Here is a 23,874-nt window from a genome sequence, read left to right as displayed (position 1 = left end):
AATATATTTATATAAAAGTGAATTGGACAATAAATTTGAATCCAAAAATTAATCCAGGAATTAAAAACTCAATTCTAACTTCAAATTTAAATCAATTTTGGAGGCAAAATTAATAATTCTACAGAAAAGCAGTCAAGTATGTCAAAATCAATTTTGGTCTCCCCAAAAGTGAAACCAAACATATATAGCATTTGTAATTTCAAATGGATGCTCAATCCATAATTCAAGTTTGACTTTTCGGATTTAAAAAGAGAAAAAATCAAAATTGGATTTAAAATTTGGACCATCCAATCTTGATGGAACGACCGAGATGCAGGCACACAAAACATAAAGAATGGCGTATGCATCCCATCCCTACTAGAAGGAAACCAATGGCAACCCTTTCATGAAATGTATTGCACCATGAGCTGAATAAGGGAAAATAGATTGTCAATAAGCGTCTGTTGCAGTACAAGTCATATCTGTGAATTACAATTCTAGTGTAGTTCTAGTGTAGTACACGATAATTGATTGATAGTACAACAGCTATTGTATATAAATACTGAAATACATGTTCTAATCTCTTATGGAATCAATGGAAAATAACACTCTTTCATTCACTTCACATTAAAATATTATTGGTTCATCAAATTTACAGGCTTTCGTGTTCAGGAAAAAATGTTTTATTACACGGTAACAAACATGCAAATATACAGTGAAGAAAAAATGGGGTTGTTACGAGGAGACAAAAAGTATCCGTTATTATTAATTCAGAATAAGAATTCCCTAAGCACAACATCAATGGACATTGCGTGTGATCAATCCCTCAAATACAGTGTATAGATCCTTGTTTTCAGGCCCAAAAATTTCATCCGCTTTTTGTAGAGTCACCTGCAGTTTTGCATACAGTATTTACCGAAAAAGGCATGGTGGGAGAGGATAAGAGGAAACAAGGCAGAGACCAAATGAATTACCTCTCGTGTTTGTTTATGGGAATTTAGCTCCTTAACATTTGCCAAGAATGCACCAAATTGCTCGTAAGACAAACGGTTCCTAATATTAACAACCATGAGATAAAAGAGAAAATAATGACCTAACCAATCTAATTTGACAAAAAAAAATTAGCCATTCACTGTAATATGTAAAAGATGCTCCTATTTTTATTTGAGGAGCTAAACGAATAGCATCCTCTTTGTAAATCATGTCATCTACCGACGTTTCTGGTAGTGGAAGTTAAGTTTTTGAACTTGATTCAATAGTTTAAATTTGAAGACAAAAAGGGACTTCACCTGACTTGGCGAAAGAACTCCTTCCCATCCACCCGTGTACGTCCTGTGACACATAAGTTAAGAAGAAAAAATGAGATAAAGATTCTAACCTAACGAAAACCTTCTTTAGATGGTTGCAATGCAGGAAATATTAAGCACCTAATTTTTCATAAGGATGCAAGATCCTTAAGTAACCCAAACAGAGTGACCTAAATTAAACCTTTCTAGATGTAATCTTTTTATGCGATGCAACAATAGCACAGTTGGAAGGACTCACCAGATTGTGATCCTGTTACTGAGTCAGAGCTTGATATTGAACCGTGACCTATCGAGGAAAACACTGAAGACCTATCGTCATGTGTGTCTCTTGAGGTTGAAAAGGAAATGGAATGTCGCCTTGGAGACATATGTCTGGATGTTCTCGTTGGAGATACTGATGCAGAAAGACTAGGAGGGGAACCAGTGGGAGTAATCCGAGGGGTGGTTCTTTGTGATGCAACGAGGAGATTATAGGGCACTCTCGGTCTTATATCTGCAACGTTGGAATGGAAAAACCAAGAAAGTTCAGGATACACATTCAAAATTATAGTTCATTTTTCAGGATACGCATTCAAAATTAAAGAGACACCAAATTGTCACTTTTGGTAGTGTAAACTGACATGTACTCTATTATGTATACTGTATGTATACGCATTTGCCTCATAAATGATACATAGTACATACCATCAGATTCTTGATCCTCAGTAAAAGAGTTTCCACTATCTGAAACATGGGGCATTGAAGAAGATATAGACGGTTGAAATGATGTGTCATTATCTGCAATAAAATGGGTACCTCTCAGAACTGAAGATAAAAAAATGCAGCTGAAGGAGCTCAATTTTAACGACCTGTTTGTAAGAGCAGGAGAGAGAGGAATATGGAGGGGGAAGCTTAATTAAATAGAGAAGTTTCCCTCTATTCATCTCTCTGTAACTCTCCTCCCGCTCTTGCAAACAAAAACTAAAATGTTTCTATCAGTGATCTGCTCTCTCCATCATATACAAGTAACTTATTAATGTCCGATTGGCTAAAATAATTACATTGATTTATATGCAGCTTATGCGTGACATTGTCAGCCAACATTAATGACAAAACTAGAATAATATTCCAAAGTATTTATATAAGATATAATTAAGATATGTTCACTCTCTATTATTCTCTACAAGAAAGGTGGAAGGGGAAAACTTTGGATCCTCTCATTTTCTTTAACAACAAAACAGTGTAACATTCAACGAGAGAAAAGCATAAACAACTTATACACAAGATTTTTAAACCCCAGCACTGGAAATAAGTATAGCAAAACTTGCAGTTTCCTCTCCAACCATGACAATGGCATGTTCCCGGAGGAAAAGGATAGGACCCAAAATCCAGTAATTTGTGGATTATCATTGCCATTATTATGATTTTCAACAAACGGAAACATAATAGGATGCTGAATGCACATTCAATGGACAAAAATGCCTAGACCTATGTGCCAAAGTTTCCACCAGGCAGATTCTTGAAGTGCAGATGAAATCCTTTATATAGTTATATTGATAAAGAAATTAGCTTATAAGAATTTGAAGAAGCTATATTGGTCACAAGTCTACTCTTTAAAAGTAAAAGTTAAACCAAAAGCACCTTGAAGCTAATAGCATAAATGGAAAAAAAAAAAAAAAATCAAATAGCCTAAATAGTAATCTACAAAGGGCACCAAGATTCAAATAGAAATGTAATGTTGTGACTTGTAAGGGAGGACGACATAGAACATGTTGAAAGTACCTCTATACTGAGACGTAGAAGTCAAACTTGATTGACTCTGTATTCTAGCAACAATGTCTGGAGCTCCACCCTATGTCAAACACCAGTAAAAGCCAAAAGTTAAATAAGGAAACACCCTGGTAACAAATAGCATTAGCCTATTAGAATCAAGGCATACACCATAAGCAGCATAATCCAAATTATTTTAGAGAGCTTATATAAACAACTTATGGCATGCCCATAAGCTGTTTTCATCTTATTTCCATAAGCTCTCTAAGATAGCTTATGAAAACAACTTATAACTTATATGAAAATAGTTTGACATTATTTTATCTTTTGTTATATAAATAAATAGTTTATACATAAGCACTTAATTAAGCTATTTATCCAAACAAGGACTAAGTCGTCTATTGTATTTGCCGGTATTGAACTCAGAGGCAAAATGCCAAACTCTCTTCATTAAATGCCAATACAAAAATGGTAGTAGTAAGCAACAAAGAACTTGTTAATCACAGACAGCAAGCGCCAAAAAGCATTAAATAAAGAATAGTATTAATAGTAACTTACAGAATTATCCTTATCGTCATCCTCATCCTCCTGAAGTGATTGCATAAGCGTCTTTCTGAAAACCTCTAACTGCATGCATGTATGTATGTATGTATTCATTAAGTTCAATTTTATCGTAAATTAAATAAATTACTGAAGAAAGTTACTATTTTATTTTATTGAAGAAAACAAAAATGGGTTATTATTATAATCAAAATTGAATAAATAAATCATAGTAAAACGGACCTTGGAGACATCTCGATTAAGTTTTCTGACAGTGTTTGAAAGCGAAGCATTCTCCTTAAGCAAATTCTCCTAAAATGGAGTATCAAGCTCAACTCAACCACGGAAAACAAATAGTACTAAAAAAATACGAAACAGAAAGAGTGTGGGAAATTGAACCTTATCTTGCTCTGCACGGACGAGATTATCGGCGGTTTGGGATAGGGAAACGTCGAGGGACTCAAGCTGAGACTGAAGTTCGGCGATGAGTTCATCTTTCTCGGCGATCTTGGCGCGAAGTTCCGATGATTCTAATTCAAGGGCGTTGACACGTGTCGATAAAGCAATGGATGTGATCTTGCGCGCTACATCGAGTTGTTCAAATGGATCTGACGGTAGCACTTGCACGACATCCTCGGGAAGATCGAACTTCAAACCTCCCGATTCTGCCGTCATCTTTCCTTTCCTTTGTTCCTTCCTCCCACTTTTTCCTTCTCTTTCTTTTTTATTTTTCTTATTTTATTTATTTTTACTTTAAAAATTACAGCGCTATTACTACTGTTTCACATTCTTTTCGTGATTTTTTGGTAAAAGATTATTCTGGTTCGCTATTTCTACCTTCTTTTTATTTGGATTTTTGAGATGTGAAATGTAAATATGGCTGGCTACAGCGTTGTCTGTTCTTCATTTGATCGTGGCGTGGGGTCTATGTCTAGAAGATCAGAACAGAAGTATATGGTCGTGTGTCTTTTTTCTTTTGTCTTCAGTAAATTGATTTAAATATTTGATGCCAACGTGTGGCTTGTAAAGACTTCAAAATGGATAGAACTCCAAGACAAAACAAAAATCCTACTTGTGTTCATTGACTTCGTAACTTCTCTCGCTTCTTCCCCATTTAACGGTAGAAATAGGGCAGGCCGGACTTTAATAGGTCTGAGCCTGACTTATGAAAAAAATTATAAATTTGAGTTTGGTTTATGGTTTGTTATAGGTTGTTTTTCTTGGTCTAATCTGACCTGTTTAAAAGTCTGATTTAGCTTAGCCTGACCTACTTTACATTAAGATCATCAAATAGTTCATTTGTCATAATAAATAGACTAAACATGTTATAAAGTCCGCCTAAAATCTATCTCACTACAAGTTAATTTTAACAACGTTAAAGTTTACTTAAAATTCTATTACAACATAGCCTATTACGGGACTCATAGGTAGAGAAAAAATATGTTTCTATTTTTAATGTATGCAGTTATTTTTGTATAAAAATATATTTTTTTAATAGATATGTATTAATAGGTCGATCTATCAGGCTTAACAGGCTTTTCTGAAAGTCTAAGCCTGACCTATTAAACTAAACAGGCTTCTTCAAAAGCATAAGCCTAAGCCTCTCTGCTAAACAGGCAAGACCAGGCCAGGCCGTAGGCCCCTATAGGCCGATCTAGCCTAATCCCAGTTCCAGGTAGCATCCGTCGTTGAGTTATGTTTTATGTCCATCCTTTTTCCTTTTACCACCAATATACAAACTCATGTGGCATCTGACTAGGCATTTTAATAATTTCACTTTCTCTTGTGAGTTTCTCTATCTCACCCTCTTTTATATCTCTGTTATGTGATAATTTGTCTCGTTAAACACCTTATCAAAGAAACTCAATAGGATAAAATCATTATCAAAAGAAAAAAATTATACAAGAAACGAAAAAGGTTAAATAATTTTTTATGTTTGTTACTCGAAAGGTTTACTTGACGGTGACTTTAAAAAAGATTTGGTTTATCTCCATACTCTTCTCCAAATTAGCCGTGTTTGAGATATTATCTTCATATTGAGTTGTTGAAATAGTCTCTTTGTATAATGAGAAAACCACATGTTTCTTGTATGTGTAAACTCATAATCCTTAATAAAAAGAGCATTTTCCACTTCCTTGATTATGTTGTTTCTCTAAGATACAAAACATGTGTTTGACTTTGTTTCAATGTCTGTATTTACTAATACTGACAAAAACAAAATACCACAGTACACAATTAACAAAATTAATTAATTTTCTTGTTTAAACTAAAATATGGTACTTCATGACCAATTCAAGTTGTTCATCATTATCTTGAGGACATGATTTATACTAAGATCAAGTGACATCATAATCATTCTTATACACAATCAATTGGAGTTGTCCATATCAATTTATTTTAATACATTTTTTATATAAGTTTCTTAATGCACAAAATCTAATTTAAATAACCAATTTGCATATTCAGACAAACTTTGCGGATGCAACATATTTAATTTCAAATATTTCTATAATCAATAGATTTTAGAATCTCTTCATGAATTCTTATAATATTTATACCTTGTAATATTGAGCGACTTTGATTTTGGTCCTTGTTAAAAAAATGTTTAGATTCTATCTTTGTGATATCAAACTCTTCCACTTGTTGTCCCTCGTTTAAATATGTCAGCAAAATTTGCACAAGTGTCATGCTGACGTGTAATTTCTTTATTTTTTTTAATTTTCCTTTATCCAGTCACCTAACACGTGGCTTATTCTTGAATTAAAAACTAAAAATTTCATAAACATTAAACCAAATACAAAAATTTCTCATATCTTCATCTTCTACCTTTCAACCACCTCCATTAAAGAACTCATATCATCTTCTTCAACCGAAGCATTTTTCAACATATAAAACTCATTTCTTCAAAACACAATATCTTCTTTCCCTTATCATTAACCAAAATATCATCTTTCTTCCTCCCAATTACTACCCCCAATTTTTCTTCACCTCGCCCATGTTATTATCTTTTTCATCTTAGTCATATAAATAACAACACCACCACCATCATTCTCTTTATCAAAACAACAACACCCCCACCAAAAACTTCTCCTCATATCATAACCACAACCCTTCACTTCAGAGACCAACATCCATATCATCATCCTCTTTATCTTCATCAATTGCATCCTCGCAGCCAACCCATAATAGAAAGAAACAAAAACTCAGATCGGGCAAGGGGGCAGAGACAATTTTGGATTGTGAGAGGCGGTGCGAAGGATGAAAGGGTGATGGAGAGTTCAGAGAGGTGGCACAAAGGAGGGGGAGAAGGAAAGTTCAAATCTGGAGTTTTAAGCTTTGAGTTTTGTTATGAATGAGTTAACTCGGCTAAGTCATGAGCAAGTCATGCTAAGTCGAGTTTAACCAATTGGTTCAGATGGAAATTCATTTTCCTTTTCCCCAATGGAATGGTGTAAAGAGAAATATATTGCGTGTAGATTACTAATGGAATTTTTTTTCTTCTACTTAATTGATTCTCAAGTTCATCTTTTCATTTGTTAAAAATCACTTTGTTGTTGTTGTTGTTGTTGACGTTTTATGAAAATATGAATTGTAAGTTCTTTTGTTGTTGTTGTTGATGATAATGATGATGAAAATCTGGATTATGATTTCTTACTGTAGAAGTACCCATTAAAGAAGGCAATTGGAGCACATTTAATTTTTTGGGTTTGATAAAAATTTTGAAAGATGATTTTCTGGCGATTTGATTTGTTATTGAATTTCAAAAAAGACGAACATGGTGATTTTTCTAGTTCTATATTTTGATGAATTTCTAGGTTTTAAAGGAACTATGAATGAAGAAATGATGAACATGTTGATTTTTTATTTGTTTTTAAACCCTTTATAATGTTATTTTATTTTTTAATTACTTTTTTTTTAATTACTTAATTGAAAAAAAATAGATATTTAGAATTAATTAATTCAAAAAACAATGAAAATGTCCTCATCAGTGTGCCACATAGGCAAGTTATGTTGACATAAGCCAAATGAAGAATATGATATTACAAGGATATAATCCAAATATTTTTTTTTAATAAGGACCAAAATCGAAATTGCTTCATATTATAAGAACCAAAAGAGATATTAACCCTAGAAATAGAGACATGTCAAAAAATGATCACCGATTGATAGTTTTATTCATTTAGTTTGACACTTTTGATCTCTACAATAACTATAGAGAAAACCTTTTCAATAGTAAAAATTCTCATGACAAGACCAAACGAAATGAATGACGAGTTCATGCAAATATTACATGTTTACCTTAAAAAATATATTACAAGTCTATTTGGTACATTAAAAAAATAGTTTATTCCTTTTTAGTTTTTACTTATTTCTCTCTTTTTTTCTTTTTTTCTTTTTTTGCTTCCTCTTCTTCTCTTGACAAATGCGTGTTGTACATCCACTCCACTCCTATTGATGTAGTAGATCTCACGACCACCGGCGCGGAGTCACCTCTCTTCTCTTCATCCCACACCATCTCTCTCTCTCTCTCTCTCTCTCTCTCTCTCTCTCTCTCTCTCTCTCTCTATCCCTCTGTGTGTGTCAATATTACTCCGTAAAGGAAGACTCGCTATTCCAATGACGACCATTCACCACTCTTCCATCAATGACCATTCATTGTGTTCCCTTTCCCTGTCACTACACTTGCTGGCATGGTTGTGATGAAGAAGTAGTGGTGGGGGGAGGACGATGATGGTGATGGATGAGGGGAGGAGAGGAGCGGTGATGGTGAAGAGAATTGTGAAGAAAAGTCAAAAAGGAGAAGAGAAAGAAAAATATTGAGCCATACAATTTGTTGTCTATGTGTCACAGATTATGTGACCACTTAACATTTTTTATGATAATAACTACTATCTCCATCCCTAATTATAAGGCCTTTTAGAAAATTGAAAACTGTAATAAATTTGTTTGTAACTACTATTGTTTTTACAATTTTATCCTTTAAGAGAGGGTTAATGTATGTTTTCAATATAGTATAATTGGAAGAGAAACACACATACAAAAATGAGATGTTGAAGGAGTTTAACGGTAAAATCAGCTGAGTATGATATTTGTATAAAAATACTTTTAAGACATTTTTTTTTTTGTTATGTGGTGAACGAAGTTTGAACCTCGAATCTTACCTACATTATGCATTGTCCATACCAACTATGCTAGGCTTTGTTTGGATGCACAAAGAAAGTGAAAGGAAAGAACGATTAAGGAAAGATTGTTTAAGGAAAGAAAAGGAGTAGAAAGTGAGATGGATGTTTTGGTTGTTTGGTATAAGAGAAAGTGGGATAGAAAGTTGGAGGAAAGAAAGACCTACATTTAGTATTTGACATAAATAACCTTAAACAAAAATAATATGTTTAGCATAGTATAAACTATTGTCTATAGTTCAGCTGAAAAAAAATTGTGACATAGAGCAATCATATGACTAGAAACAATGAAAAAATTAAGTGGTGAATTATTTCAGAAAACAAAAAAAGTTAAGTGTGAATTGAAAAAATAAATAAAATGAGAGAGCAAATGAATAGTAAAATAAATGATCAAAGTTGGGGGCAGTTTGGACATTTCAAACAATATACTTGTGCTCTCAAGCTTTCCGTTCAGATTTGGGTGGAAAAATTTCTGACGTGGGACCCACGTATATTCTTTCTTTCCTTTACCTTTTCGAAGAGTTCCAAACAATGGAAAGACTTTCTTTCCCTCACTTTTCTCTCCTCCTTACTTTCTTTCCTTTAAAACAAACATAATTGTAAGTTCACGAGGACTTTAAACATTGTTTAAAAATGGAAATTGCAACTAATCTTTCCTTTAAAAAGTGTGTAATTATGATTTAGACAAACATTTTTCCTCAAAAAAATGATTTAGACAAACATTTGAGTTATATTTTCATGACGAAATTCTCATTTTAAAATTTCTTGATTACGAGTTTATGATTTTAAGATTTCTTTTTTATTTTTTGACAGAATTTTAAGATTTGTTTATTGTGTCAAAAATATCAGGGGTACTCAACCAAGAATGGGTCCCTCATGACCCCAGGGAAACAAACAGTGACCCGTTCTGGTCAGCCAACTACAACGCGGCAAAAGTTATGTTGCATAAGGAGATCCTTATGCACCGTGCATAATTGCTTTCTACATCCAACATAATTGCTTTCTACACCCCAAGTGAAAAGAATTATTTGGGTCCACAATAAAATCTATTTGTTTGTGGGCCTAATAAAGCCCCATATTATAATTTTTTTCTTAACAATTTATTTATGCAAAATAGTTTATTCGAAATAGTTTATTTATGCAAAACAACTTATTAGAATGATTTTTTAAAAACCGCTTATTCAAAACAACTTATTTATGCAAAACAGCTTATTCCGATTAATTTTAAAAACCAACTTATTCAAAATAGCTTATTTATGCAAAACAGCTTATTCGAAACAACTTATTAGGATCACTTTTTTTAAAACCGCTTATTCAAAACAACTTATTTATGCAAAACAGCTTATTTGTTCAAAACAGCTTATTCAAAACAGCTTATTCCGATTTCATTTTAAAAAACAACTTATTCAAAACAACTTATTTATGCAAAACAACTTATTCAAAACAGCTTATTTATGCAAAACAGCTTATTCGAAACAACTTATTTATACAAAATAGCTTATTTGTGCAAAACAACTTATTCAAAACAACTTATTTATACAAAACAGCTTATTTGTGCAAAACAGCTTATTCAAAACAGCTTATTTATACAAAACAACTTATTCCGATTTCATTTTAAAAAAACAACTTATTCAAAACAACTTATTTATGCAAAACAACATATTTATGCAAAACAACTTATTCAAAACAGCTTATTTATGCAAAACAGCTTATTCCAAACAACTTATTTATACAAAAGAGCTTATTTGTGCAAAACAGCTTATTCAAAACAACTTATTTATACAAAACAGCTTATTTGTGCAAAACAGCTTATTCAAAACAGCTTATTTATACAAAACAGCTTATTCCGATTAATTTTAAAAACCAACGTATTCAAAATAGCTTATTTATGCAAAACAGCTTATTCAAAACAACTTATTAGGATCACTTTTTTTAAAACCGCTTATTCAAAACAGCTTATTTATGCAAAACAGCTTATTTGTTCAAAACAGCTTATTCAAAATAGCTTATTTATACAAAACAGCTTATTCCAATTTTATTTTAAAAAACAACTTATTCAAAACAACTTATTTATGCAAAACAACTTATTCAAAACAACTTATTTATGCAAAACAGCTAATTCGAAACAACTTATTTATACAAAATAGCTTATTTGTGCAAAACAGCTTATTCAAAACAGCTTATTTATACAAAACAGCTTATTCCGATTAATTTTAAAAACCAACTTATTCAAAATAGCTTATTTATGCAAAACAGCTTATTCAAAACAACTTATTAGGATCACTTTTTTTTAAAACCGCTTATTCAAAACAGCTTATTTATGCAAAACAGCTTATTTGTTCAAAACAGCTTATTCAAAACAGCTTATTTATACAAAACAACTTATTCCGATTTCATTTTAAAAAACAACTTATTCAAAACAACTTATTTATGCAAAACAACTTATTCAAAACAGCTTATTTATGCAAAATAGCTTATTCGAAACAACTTATTTATACAAAAGAGCTTATTTGTGCAAAACAGCTTATTCAAAACAACTTATTTATACAAAACAGCTTATTTGTGCAAAACAACTTATTCAAAACAGCTTATTTATACAAAACAGCTTATTCCGATTTCATTTTAAAAACAACTTATTCAAAACAACTTATTTATGCAAAAACAACATATTTATGCAAAACAACTTATTCAAAACAGTTTATTTATGCAAAACAGCTTATTCGAAACAACTTATTTATACAAAACAGCGTATTTGTGCAAAACAGCTTATTCAAAACAGCTTATTTATACAAAACTGCTTATTCGAAAAAACTTATTTATACAAAATAGCTTATTTGTGCAAAACAGCTTATTCAAAACAACTTATTTATACAAAACAGCTTATTTGTGCAAAACAGCTTATTCAAAACAGCTTATTTATTCAAAACAACTTATTCCGATTTTATTTTAAAAAACAACTTATTCAAAACAACTTATTTATGCAAAACAACATATTTATGCAAAAACAACTTATTCAAAACAGCTTATTTATGCAAAACAGCTTATTCGAAACAACTTATTTATACAAAATAGCTTATTTGTGCAAAACAGCTTATTCAAAACAACTTATTTATACAAAACAGCTTATTTGTGCAAAACAACTTATTTATACAAAACAGCTTATTCCGATTTCATTTTAAAAAACAACTTATTCAAAACAACTTATATATGCAAAACAACATATTTATGCAAAACAACTTATTCAAAACAGCTTATTTATGCAAAATAGCTTATTCGAAACAACTTATTTATACAAAATAGATTATTTGTGCAAAACAGCTTATTCAAAACAACTTATTTATACAAAACAGCTTATTTGTGCAAAACAGCTTATTCAAAACAGCTTATTTATACAAAACAGCTTATTCGAAACAACTTATTTATATAAAATAGCTTATTTGTGCAAAACAGCTTATTCAAAACAACTTATTTATACAAAACAGCTTATTTGTGCAAAACAGCTATTTTGCACAAAATAAGCTGTTTTGAATAAGCTTTTTATGAGTTAGAGAGAGAAATGAGTATGGATTATGAGTTTCTTTATTGGAACGTTGTTTAACATGTTATACACTGCAATTATTACTGAAACAATAATTATGGTTTAATGGTTTTGATAATCATGTATGTGAAACCAAGATAAATGTGTAATGATTTTTAATGAAATTATTATTGTTAGATGATTTTGAATAATGATTAAGATGTTATACACTGAAATTATTACTGAATCCATAATTATGGTTTAATGGTTTTGATAGTATTCTATGAGAAACCAAAATAATTGTCTAATGGTTGCTGAGGCTTTCATTTACGGTTATGGACGGACTGGACTCTCTTTCTACCACTGTATCATAGGAGTTTCAACTAACAAGAAAGGAGTGTTAAGAAAAGTGTTAGAATGAGAGTGTTTCTAACATTTGTTTTCACAATAATGTCTTGAATTATTTCTAAAAACAGTTTCTAAAAACAGTTTGGATGTTGTTGCTATATGAACCTGGAAAATTATTTGTGTGATGAGTGTTATTGTGAATGGATTCGTGTTAGGTTTTGAGTTTATCTGGAAAATTATTTGCGTGATGAGTGTTATTTTCAAAGAAAACCATTAAGTACATCTAATGGTTTTGGAGTACAACTCACATAAACCATTTTCACAGCAAAATGGTTTTGGAGTACAACTCACAGAACTGAATGATGGCAATGGTTTTGGAGTACAAATCACAGAACAGAACTGAAAATTCAAAACCATTTTCACAGAAAATTCAAAACCATTAAGTACATATAATGGTTTTGGAGTACAACTCACAGAAACCATTTCGACAGCAAAATGGTTTTGGAGACCAACTCACGGAAACCATTTTCACTGCAAAATGGTTTTGGAGTACAACTCACAGAAACCATTTCCACAGCAAAATGGTTTTGAAACCAACTCACAGAAACCATAGCCATAACAAAACCATTAGACAATTATTTTGGTTTCTCATAGAAGACTATCAAAACCATTAAACCATAATTATGGTTTCAGTAATAATTTCAGTGTATAACATCTTAATCATTATTCAAAACCATCTAACAATAATAATTTCATTAAAAACCATTACACAATTATCTTGGTTTCACATACATGATTATCAAAACCATTAAACGATAATTATGGTTTCAGTAATAATTTCAGTGTTAAACAACGTTCCAGTAAAGAAACACATAATCCATACTCATTTCTCTCTCTAATTCATAAAAAGCTTATTCAAAACAGCTTATTTTGTGCAAAATAGCTGTTTTGCACAAATAAGCTATTTTGTATAAATAAGTTGTTTTGAATAAGCTGTTTTGCACAAATAAGCTATTTTGTATGAATAAGTTGTTTCGAATAAGCTGTTTTGTATAAATAAGTTGTTTTGAATAAGCTGTTTTGCACAAATAAGCTGTTTTGTATAAATGAGTTGTTTTGAATAAGTTGTTTTGCACAAATAAGCTATTTTGTATAAATAAGTTGTTTCGAATAAGCTGTTTTGCATAAATAAGCTGTTTTGAATAAGTTGTTTTTGCATAAATATGTTGTTTTGCATAAATAAGTTGTTTTGAATAAGTTGTTTTTTAAAATGAAATCGGAATAAGTTGTTTTGTATAAATAAGCTGTTTTGAATAAGTTGTTTTGCACAAATAAGTTGTTTTGAATAAGTTGTTTTGCACAAATATGCTATTTTGTATAAATAAGTTGTTTCGAATAAGCTGTTTTGCATAAATAAGCTGTTTTGAATAAGTTGTTTTGCATAAATATGTTGTTTTGCATAAGTTGTTTTTTAAAATGAAATCGGAATAAGTTGTTTTGTATAAATAAGCTGTTTTGAATAAGTTGTTTTGCACAAATAAGTTGTTTTGAATAAGTTGTTTTGCACAAATATGCTATTTTGTATAAATAAGTTGTTTCGAATAAGCTGTTTTGCATAAATAAGCTGTTTTGAATAAGTTGTTTTGCATAAATATGTTGTTTTGCATAAGTTGTTTTTTAAAATGAAATCGGAATAAGCTGTTTTGTATAAATAAGCTGTTTTGAATAAGCTGTTTTGCACAAATAAGCTGTTTTGTATAAATGAGTTGTTTTGAATAAGTTGTTTTGCACAAATAAGCTATTTTGTATAAATAAGTTGTTACGAATAAGCTGTTTTGCATAAATAAGCTGTTTTGAATAAGTTGTTTTGTATAAATATGTTTTTTTGCATAAATAAGTTGTTTTGCATAAGTTGTTTTTTTAAAATGAAATCGGAATAAGCTGTTTTGTATAAATAAGCTGTTTTGAATAAGCTGTTTTGCACAAATAAGTTGTTTTGTATAAATGAGTTGTTTTGAATAAGTTGTTTTGCACAAATAAGCTATTTTGTATAAATAAGTTGTTTCGAATAAGCTGTTTTGCATAAATAAGCTGTTTTGAATAAGTTGTTTTGTATAAATATGTTTTTTTGCATAAATAAGTTGTTTTGAATAAGTTGTTTTTTTAAAATGAAATCGGAATAAGCTGTTTTGTATAAAAAAGCTGTTTTGAATAAGCTGTTTTGCACAAATAAGTTGTTTTGAATAAATGAGTTGTTTTGAATAAGTTGTTTTGCACAAATAAGCTATTTTGTATAAATAAGTTGTTTCGAATAAGCCGTTTTGCATAAATAAGCTGTTTTGAATAAGTTGTTTTGCATAAATATGTTGTTTTGCATAAATAAGTTGTTTTGAATAAGTTGTTTTTTAAAATGAAATCGGAATAAGCTGTTTTGTATAAATAAGCTGTTTTGAATAAGCTGTTTTGCACAAATAAGCTGTTTTGTATAAATGAGTTGTTTTGAATAAGCTGTTTTGCACAAATAAGCTATTTTGTATAAATAAGTTGTTTCGAATAAGCTGTTTTGCATAAAAAGCTGTTTTGAATAAGTTGTTTTGCATAAATATGTTGTTTTGCATAAATAAGTTGTTTTGAATAAGTTGTTTTTTAATATGAAATCGGAATAAGCTGTTTTGCACAAATAAGCTGTTTTGTATAAATGAGTTGTTTTGAATAAGCTGTTTTGCACAAATAAGCTATTTTGTATAAATAATTTGTTTCGAATAAGCTGTTTTGCACAAATAAGCTGTTTTGTATAAATAAGTTGTTTCGAATAAGCTGTTTTGCATAAATAAGCTATTTTGAATAAGTTGTTTTGTATAAATATGTTGTTTTGCATAAATAAGTTGTTTTGAATAAGTTGTTTTTTAAAATGAAATCGGAATAAGCTGTTTTGTATAAATAAGCTGTTTTGAATAAGCTGTTTTGCACAAATAAGCTGTTTTGTATAAATGAGTTGTTTTGAATAAGTTGTTTTGCACAAATAAGCTATTTTGTATAAATAAGTTGTTTCGAATAAGCTGTTTTGCATAAATAAGCTGTTTTGAATAAGTTGTTTTGCATAAATATGTTGTTTTGCGTAAATAAGTTGTTTTGAATAAGTTGTTTTTTAAAATGAAATCGGAATAAGCTGTTTTAGTATAAATAAGCTGTTTTGAATAAGCTGTTTTGCACAAATAAGCTGTTTTGTATGAATGAGTTGTTTTGAATAAGCTGTTTTGCACAAATAAGCTATTTTGTATAAATAAGTTGTTTCGAATAAGCTGTTTTGCATAAATAAGCTGTTTTGAATAAGTTGTTTTGCATAAATATGTTGTTTTGCATAAATATGTTGTTTTGAATAAGTTGTTTTTTAAAATGAAATCAGAATAAGTTGTTTTGTATAAATAAGCTGTTTTGAATAAGCTGTTTTGCACAAATAAGCTGTTTTGTATAAATGAGTTGTTTTGAATAAGCTGTTTTGCACAAATAAGCTATTTTGTATAAATAAGTTGTTTCGAATAAGTTGTTTTGCATAAATAAGTTGTTTTGAATAAGTTGTTTTGCATAAATAAGTTGTTTTGAATAAGTTGTTTTTTAAAATGAAATCGGAATAAGTTGTTTTGTATAAATAAGCTGTTTTGCACAAATAAGCTGTTTTGTATAAATGAGTTGTTTTGAATAAGCTGTTTTGCACAAATAAGCTATTTTGTATAAATAAGTTGTTTCGAATAAGCTGTTTTGCATAAATAAGCTGTTTTGAATAAGTTGTTTAGCATAAATATGTTGTTTTGCATAAATAAGTTTTTTTGAATAAGTTGTTTTTTAAAATGAAATCGGAATAAGCTGTTTTGAATAAGCTGTTTTGAACAAATAAGCTGTTTTGCATAAATAAACTGTTTTGAATAAGCGGTTTTCAAAAAGTGATCCTAATAAGTTGGGTGTAGAAAGCAGTTTTAAAAAATTATAATATGGGACTTTATTAGGCCCACAAATAATTAAATTTTATAGTGGACTTACTTGGGGTGTAGAAAGCAATTATGTTGGGTGTAAAAAGCAATTATGCACGGTGCATAAGGATCTCCTTATGCACCATAACCACTCCCCTACAACGCACCTCAATTGTTAAGTCAGAGATGAGGTGCCCCCTCTCTATCGTATTTTATTAATAATTTTAATTATTTTGATCATGACGCGTCATTATTGGTTTATGGCAAGGCAAAGGAAAGGACGGTGCATTTTCCTAATATTTTATCCTTTCTCACCTGCTATATATCATCCCTATCCCCTCCACCCATTTCCAACTCCACGTTCACATACACGCCCCAACCCATTTTTATAACCTCTTCTTTTTTTCTTCATCTTCTTCTCAAGTAACTATAAACCATTTTTTTGTACCTAAACCGCCATGGGAACTCAAGTTTTATACCCTCAAGACTATTTCATCACACCTCCCTTTTCTCACCGGAGCAACCACTACGGCTACAACAACCGTGCCGTCACCTCAAGGTATCACCGGAAACCGGTTACCCGACCAGCCCTAAAGAAACCCGTGGCCGTGAGCTCCTCTCAACCGGAAGCTTCTGCGGTCTTGAAGAGATCGAGCGTTGATGATTCAGTCACTGGGAAGAGCAGCGGTTCAGCTTTGGAGAAGGTCACGATTCTCCGCAGGGGTAAGTCGTTGGATTCGGTGAAGATCGACACATACGCTGGATCTGCTGCGTTTGGCGTGTCTCCGTCGCCTAGCGCGCTTCCTTTACCATCTTTTCTGATGAAGAAGCAGTTGGCTGTTTCGGTTGATGACTCTGCGACGCGAGATCTAAGGCGTCTGCTCCGTCTTGATTGATGAAAATAACCATATGTTGACCAACCCACTTCCACTTGTCTCACTTGTATCGGTTACCGTCCCTACGCTTCTGGTTTTCAAGTTCTGACCCGATCGTGAATTTTTGAAACGAAAGGGTAGATCTGAAATTGGGGGTGATAGTATACAAGCCATGTGTATCTATAGCATCTCGTGCAGCTTTGCAAAGATTAAGTTAATGTAAAATTAGGGCTGTAATATCAGTTTAAGATTAAGGTTAATTTAAAAGAGAGTTTAATTGTGATATATTTGTAGTTTTTTTTTTTGATGCTTTTTTTGTTTTGTTTTTGCATTGTTAACACAACACATCATAACCAATCAAACCAATCCAATACGAGATTGACCAAGATCGACAATCAGAATTGGTAAAGCGCGGTGGAGGATTTTTATCGATAGGGTTGTCAAAGAATTGTTGTAGTTAGTTTTGTCATTAGTCCCTTTACCTGTGTAGTTGCATTTAACAAGTTGGTTACGCATCAATGAGAATATGTGAGAACACGTTTATTTTACAATTGGTATCAAGTTCCCAACTTGCCTCTAACATGGTTTGTTTGAGTTCATCACCATTTGTTCATCATCATCGTTCTCAACAATTTCTTGCAAATCTTTGATTCTTGATACTCTGTCCTTGTGGGTTGTTTATGGTTGAATCATCCAATTTCACACGAACTGCAATCCCTAAAGTTATTGGCCTCTATATCATTCACCTATGTCAATGGAGAATGTGCAACACACGAAAGAGTATTGGGCCTTAATTGAGAATGGTGTTCCTGTGGCTCCACCGATTGCGACTCTAGAGCAACAAAAGTTGGGAGTGAATAGGCAAAAACACTTTGAAATTCTAACATCCGTCAACAACCTCCCCGACATTTAAGAAACTTCAAAAACCCTTTTTGAAATTGTCAAACTTTAGTCAATTACACCAAACAAACAATCATGCCTAATTAAAATCACTCGAAGTTAAAGTGTGTCGGTTAGGTTTCTTCCTGTGCACATATGGTGCATCCAAACCAAGCATGTCAATATCATGCTTATAACAAATGGAATAACCTTAAATATGTTATAAAATATAGATCGATGACTGTTATGAAAATATAAATGAGAGAGAGAGAGAAATGAAGATAGTAGTAATATTTTCTTCTTAATTCCTTGTATTACAATGCTCCCTATTTATAGGGAGAAAAGGAGAAATAATTTGGGATAGTGATAGTGGGATTTGGGATAGTGGGGGAAAAGCAATGGAAAGAAGGTGGGTGGGACATCCACCATCAATTATTTCATAACACTCCCCCTTGGATGTCCACCGAAGATATGTTGCCTCGTTAAAAACCTTATTAGGAAAAACCCATTGGGATAAAAACCTTAATAAGGGAAAAAGAGTGCAACATTATGCTCCCCCTCAACCAAACACACGTTCTTCTTTAAAGGTCTCGAAGCTGACGCATTCCAATACTTCGTATGTGCTTCTTGAAAACTGATGTAGGGAGTGCCTTTGTGAAGAGGTCTGCCACATTATCACTCGAACGGATATATTGAATATTCACTTCTTTGTTTCTTTCAAGTTCTTGTGTGAATGAGAAGAACTTAGGAGGGATATGTTTGGTTCTATCACTTTTGATGTAACCTTCTTTCATTTGAGTAACACATGCAGCATTGTCTTCATACAAGATTGTTGGATTCTTATCAGTTGTTAAACCAGACACTCCTTGGATATGTTGCAAAACGGAACGTAACCATCTACACTCTTTGCTTGCTTCATGAAGGGCTATTACTTCAGCATGATTTGAAGAGGTTGCTACAAGCGTTTGTTTTTGAGATCTCCATGATATTGCAGTGTCACCATATGTGAATACATATCCAGTTTGTGATTTAGCGTTATGTGGATCCGACAAATATCCTGCATCTGCATAACCAAGCAAAACTGGTTTTGTATTGTTAGAATAAAACAAACCAAGATCAGGTGTACCTCGAATATATCGAAATATATGTTTTATTCCTTTCCAATGTCGCTTTGTAGGACATGAGCTGAATCTCGCCAGTAAATTCACTGCAAAAGCTATATCAGGTCTTGTACAGTTAGCAAGGTACATGAGTGCTCCAATGGCACTTAGATATGGTACTTCAAAGCCAAGATCCTCTTCATTATCTTCCTTAGGTCTAAAAGGATCCTTTTCAATGTTAAGTGTTCTTCCCATCATTGGAGTACTCAAAGGGTTTGCCTTGTCCATATTAAACCTTTTTAACACTCTTTCTGTATAATTTGATTGATGTACCAATATACCATTTTTGGTATACTCAATTTGTATACCAAGGCAAAACCTAGTTTTCCCCAGATCTTTCATTTCAAATTCTTTCTTTAAGTACTCTCTTGCTTCTTTAATTTCTTTAGTAGTTCCAATGATATTTAAATCATCAACATAAACAGCAATTATTACAAAACCGGATATTGTTTTTCTTATAAAAACACAAGGGCAAATTGGATTATTCTCATAGCCTTCTTTAAGCAAATATTCACTTAGCCTATTGTACCACATGCGCCCGGATTGTTTTAATCCATATAATGATCTTTGCAACTTAATTGCATACATTTCTCTTGGTTTTGATGTATCATGCATCTTAAGTCCTTCCGGTATTTTCATGTATATATCATTATCAAGTGAGCCATATAAATAAGCAGTAACAACATCCATAAGGTACATATCAAGATTATTAAATACTGATAAACCAATTAAATAACGAAAAGTAATGGTATCCATAACAGGAGAATATGTTACCTCATAATCAATACCTGGTCGTTGGGAAAAACCTTGTGCAACAAGACGGGCCTTGTATCTTACAACTTCATTTTTTTCATTTCGTTTTCTTACAAAAACCCACTTATACCCAACAGGTTTCATTCCTTCAGGTATAGCCACAATAGGCCCAAATACTTTTCGATTTTTAAGAGACTTTAATTCAGTATCTATTGCATCTTTCCAGTTTTTCCAATCATGTCTATTTTGACATTCATTGACAGATCTGGGTTCAGGATCATCATTTTCATTTGTAATTTCATATGCAATGGAGAATGAAAATATTTCATCAATATTTATGTCTTTTCGGCTCCACAAATTTCCCGTATTAACATAATTAATTGAAATCTCGAGATCATTCTTATTTTCAGTTTCACTATCAATGATCTCATTTTCATCATCTTGTGCCTTTTCGAGAGCACACATTTCATTTTCAGATTTATCACTATCTAGTGTCTTTTCAAGATCACTTACGATCATATTCACCTTTTCTGTTCCTTTTCTTTTTCGGGGATTTTTGTCTTTGGAACCTATAGGTCGGCCACGCTTTAAGCGTGCCTTAGATGTACTTGCTACATCATTCAATTTCGAAATTTCAATCCGAGCTGGGACATTTACAGCTGGTATATGTGACTTTGTCACCCTTTTCAAATCAGTAAATGAATCTGGTAGTTGATTTGCTAAACCTTGTAAATGTACTATATTCTTTACATTTTCTTCCCATGATTTATTATATGGATCCAAATGTAATAAATGTGGTACATACCATGTTATTTCATTTTCCAATGGTTTATTTTCTCCACCAAGTGTTGGAAAATTTGTTTCATCAAAATGACAATCAGCAAATCTTGCCTGAAAAACATCACCTGTTAAAGGTTCAAGATATCTAATAATTGATAGTGATTCATACCCCACATATATTCCTAACCTTCTTTTAGGACCCATTTTTGTCCTTTGTGGTGGAGCTATTGGTACATATACTGCACAACCAAAAATCTTTAAATGAGAAATATTTGGTTCCTTACCAATAGCAAGTTGATAAGGGGTATGTTTATGGTCAGCACTTGGCCTTAGACGTATGAGTGCTGCAGCATGTAAAATTGCATGACCCCAAACTGTAACTGGAAGCTTAGTTCTCATTATTAAAGGTCTAGCAATATATTGAAGACGTTTGATTAATGACTCAGCTAAACCATTTTGTGTATGCACATGAGGAACATGATGCTCAACAGTAATTCCAATTGACATGCAATAATTATTAAATGATTCAGATGAAAATTCACCGGCATTGTCAAGTCTAATTTTCTTTATAATATAATCAGGAAATTGTGCCCTTAATTTAATTATTTGTGCAAGAAATTTTGCAAATGCCATATCACGACTTGACAGTAAACAGACATGTGACCATCTACTAGATGCATCAATTAATACCATAAAGTACCTGAATGGTCCTGACGGTGGATGGATGGGTCCACATATATCTCCTTGGATTCTTTCAAGAAATGCAGGTAATTCTGTCTGAATCTTGCCTGGTGAATGTTTTGTTATTAATTTTCCAAGAGAACAAGCTTCACATGGTCTATCTTCTCTTGTTAGCTTTAAACCTTTCAATGAATGACCATGAGTACTTTCAACTATTTTACGCATCATTGTTGAGCCAGGGTGACCTAAGCGGTCATGCCATAAAGTCATAGTTTTGGGATCTTCTTTTACCATTAAATTACATTCAATTTCATGCATATATGTATAATGTAATCCAGAAGGCAATTTTGGTAATTTTTCTAAAGTTTTCTTCTTTCCCAAAACATTAGTAATAATATTAATGTATTTCATATTACCTTCGGTTGTAGTTTCAGTATCATATCCTTGACTATATATGTCATTAAAACTCAACAAATTTCTCTTTGATTTCGGAGAATATAGAGCATTATTAATGACAAACTTTGTCCCATTTGGTAACATGAACATAGCATTACCTGTTCCTTCAATTAAATCTGCAGGACCTGAAATTGTGTTTATTACACCTTTAGTAGGGAATATTTTGGTGAAATATTTCTTACTTTTGATGATCGTATGAGTAGTTCCACTGTCTGGAATGCAAATGTCTTTGTCTGGATCCATTTCTAACCTTCTTAAAATAAAAATAAGATTAAAGAAAAGAGAGGGTAAAACAATATAACATATTTAACAATACTATTTTATTTAGATCATGAAAATATTATGTATTATACAAGCCACACAACATGCAAATTCTTAAAAATATACATATCACACATTATTCAAATACATATATATTTTAACAAATTAATTAATCCATATTAAAATCTCCTTCAACAAAATCAGCAGCTTCAAGACAGGTAGTGTCATTCTTTGGTTCAATCTCATTAAAATTAACTTCTCTTTCCTTTTCCTCCACAGATTCTTTGTATCTTTTACACAGATACTCTGGTGTCCTGCATGTTTTAGCCCAATGACCTTTCTTTCCGCATCTATAACAACTATCATCATTATTTCTAGAGGGACCTTCCTGGATGTTTTTACCTTTACCCTGATGATTTTTGTTTGATTGGTCATATTTGAGAGGCCTATAATTCATATAACCTCTTCCACGACCTCTACCACGAAAATGGTTTCGACCATGATTTCTACCTCGTCCACGACCACCAAAACGAGCATAGCCACTACGTCCTCCTTGGCGATTATAACCACCACGCCCTTGATTAAAAGTTGTGGCGTTTATTTCAGGATATGCCATTGTTCCTGTAGGACGCAACTGGTGGTTTTTAATGAGCAACTCGTTATTTTGTTCAGCCACTAGAAGAGCTGCAACCAAATCAGAGTATTCAGTAAATTCCCTCATTCTATATTGTTGTTGCAACACCACCTGAGATGCATGAAAAGTTGAGAATGTTTTCTCCAACTTTTCCACTTCAGTTATAGTTTTTCCACAAAATTCTAATTGTGCAATAATTTGATGCATAGCAGAGTTATATGCAACAACAGTTTTATAATCTTGGAACCTTAATTTGTTCCATTGATCCATTAATGAGGGCAATAATACTTTCTTCTGATGCCCAAATCTTGCTTTAATTTTGTCCCATAAGATCTTGGGATCTTTTGCATTTGAATACTCTGTTTGTAATCCATCATCAATGTGGTGCTTGATTATACGATTTACTTTTGATTTTTTCTTTGCTAATTCCTCTGGGACATCTCCCAAATCGTCTCCCTCAAGAATCTTGTCTAGTCCCTCACATGCAAGATACTCAATTAAGTTGTTGTTCCAGGTTATGTAGTTGTCGCCAGTTATGCTTAAAATTTTGAATTGATGCTTAACGTTTGACATGATTATATCTAAAATACAGAAGAGCATAATCAACATTTAATATACATATATACTATGACAAAAATTTAAATATCATTTTATTTAATAGCAACGATTATAAAAACATAATAATATAATATTTTAATCTAAGCCTCCACCAAAACAAAAAGTAATTAAACAAGCTAAGACTAATAATGGTAAAACGATAATTATAGCTAATCTTACAAAATCTTCTCCTATTTCTTCAATAAGGGC

General features: G+C 31.8%; 3 protein-coding genes across 3 annotated transcripts; 1 reads left to right on the top strand and 2 right to left on the bottom strand.

The window, feature by feature from the left end:
• Positions 1–571: 571 nt before the first annotated feature.
• On the bottom strand, positions 572–4,277 carry LOC146902499 (PH-response transcription factor). The gene is made up of 9 exons (XM_085734576.1): positions 3,975–4,277; positions 3,819–3,887; positions 3,594–3,662; positions 3,048–3,117; positions 1,971–2,063; positions 1,525–1,779; positions 1,269–1,311; positions 954–1,032; positions 572–870 (listed from the first exon to the last, which is right to left on the bottom strand). The coding sequence occupies exons 1-9, from the start codon at positions 4,248–4,250 to the stop codon at positions 778–780; spliced, it is 1,047 nt and encodes a 348-aa protein (XP_085590702.1). The 5' UTR covers positions 4,251–4,277; the 3' UTR covers positions 572–777.
• Positions 4,278–16,924: 12,647 nt separating this feature from the next.
• On the top strand, positions 16,925–17,748 carry LOC146902498 (uncharacterized). Its single transcript, XM_085734575.1, has one exon. It carries the CDS (start codon positions 17,047–17,049, stop codon positions 17,482–17,484), a length of 438 nt encoding a protein of 145 aa, XP_085590701.1. The 5' UTR covers positions 16,925–17,046; the 3' UTR covers positions 17,485–17,748.
• A 4,854-nt stretch (positions 17,749–22,602) lies between these two features.
• LOC146902497 (uncharacterized) lies at positions 22,603–23,640 on the bottom strand. The gene has a single exon (XM_085737145.1). The coding sequence runs from the start codon at positions 23,638–23,640 to the stop codon at positions 22,603–22,605; it is 1,038 nt and encodes a 345-aa protein (XP_085593271.1).
• Between the last annotated feature and the right edge of the window lie 234 nt (positions 23,641–23,874).

Source organism: Medicago sativa, chromosome 8 (assembly GCF_051527215.1).
Source record: "Medicago sativa cultivar Bolivia chromosome 8, Bolivia_mono, whole genome shotgun sequence".
NCBI lineage: Eukaryota > Viridiplantae > Streptophyta > Magnoliopsida > Fabales > Fabaceae > Medicago > Medicago sativa.
This window is presented reverse-complemented; position numbering and strand designations above follow the sequence as displayed.

Bases quoted from the DNA above. Each gene is read 5' to 3' on its own strand.
- LOC146902498 (XM_085734575.1), top strand. From the start codon at position 17,047: ATGGGAACTCAAGTTTTATACCCTCAAGACTATTTCATCACACCTCCC.
- LOC146902499 (XM_085734576.1), bottom strand. From the start codon at position 4,250: ATGACGGCAGAATCGGGAGGTTTGAAGTTCGATCTTCCCGAGGATGTC. The intron at 1,780-1,970 runs GTATGTACTATG...CCAACGTTGCAG, and splicing joins TGAGGATCAAGAATCTGATG to ATATAAGACCGAGAGTGCCC. The intron at 1,312-1,524 runs GTGAGTCCTTCC...TATGTGTCACAG, and splicing joins AGTAACAGGATCACAATCTG to GACGTACACGGGTGGATGGG.
- LOC146902497 (XM_085737145.1), bottom strand. From the start codon at position 23,640: ATGTCAAACGTTAAGCATCAATTCAAAATTTTAAGCATAACTGGCGAC.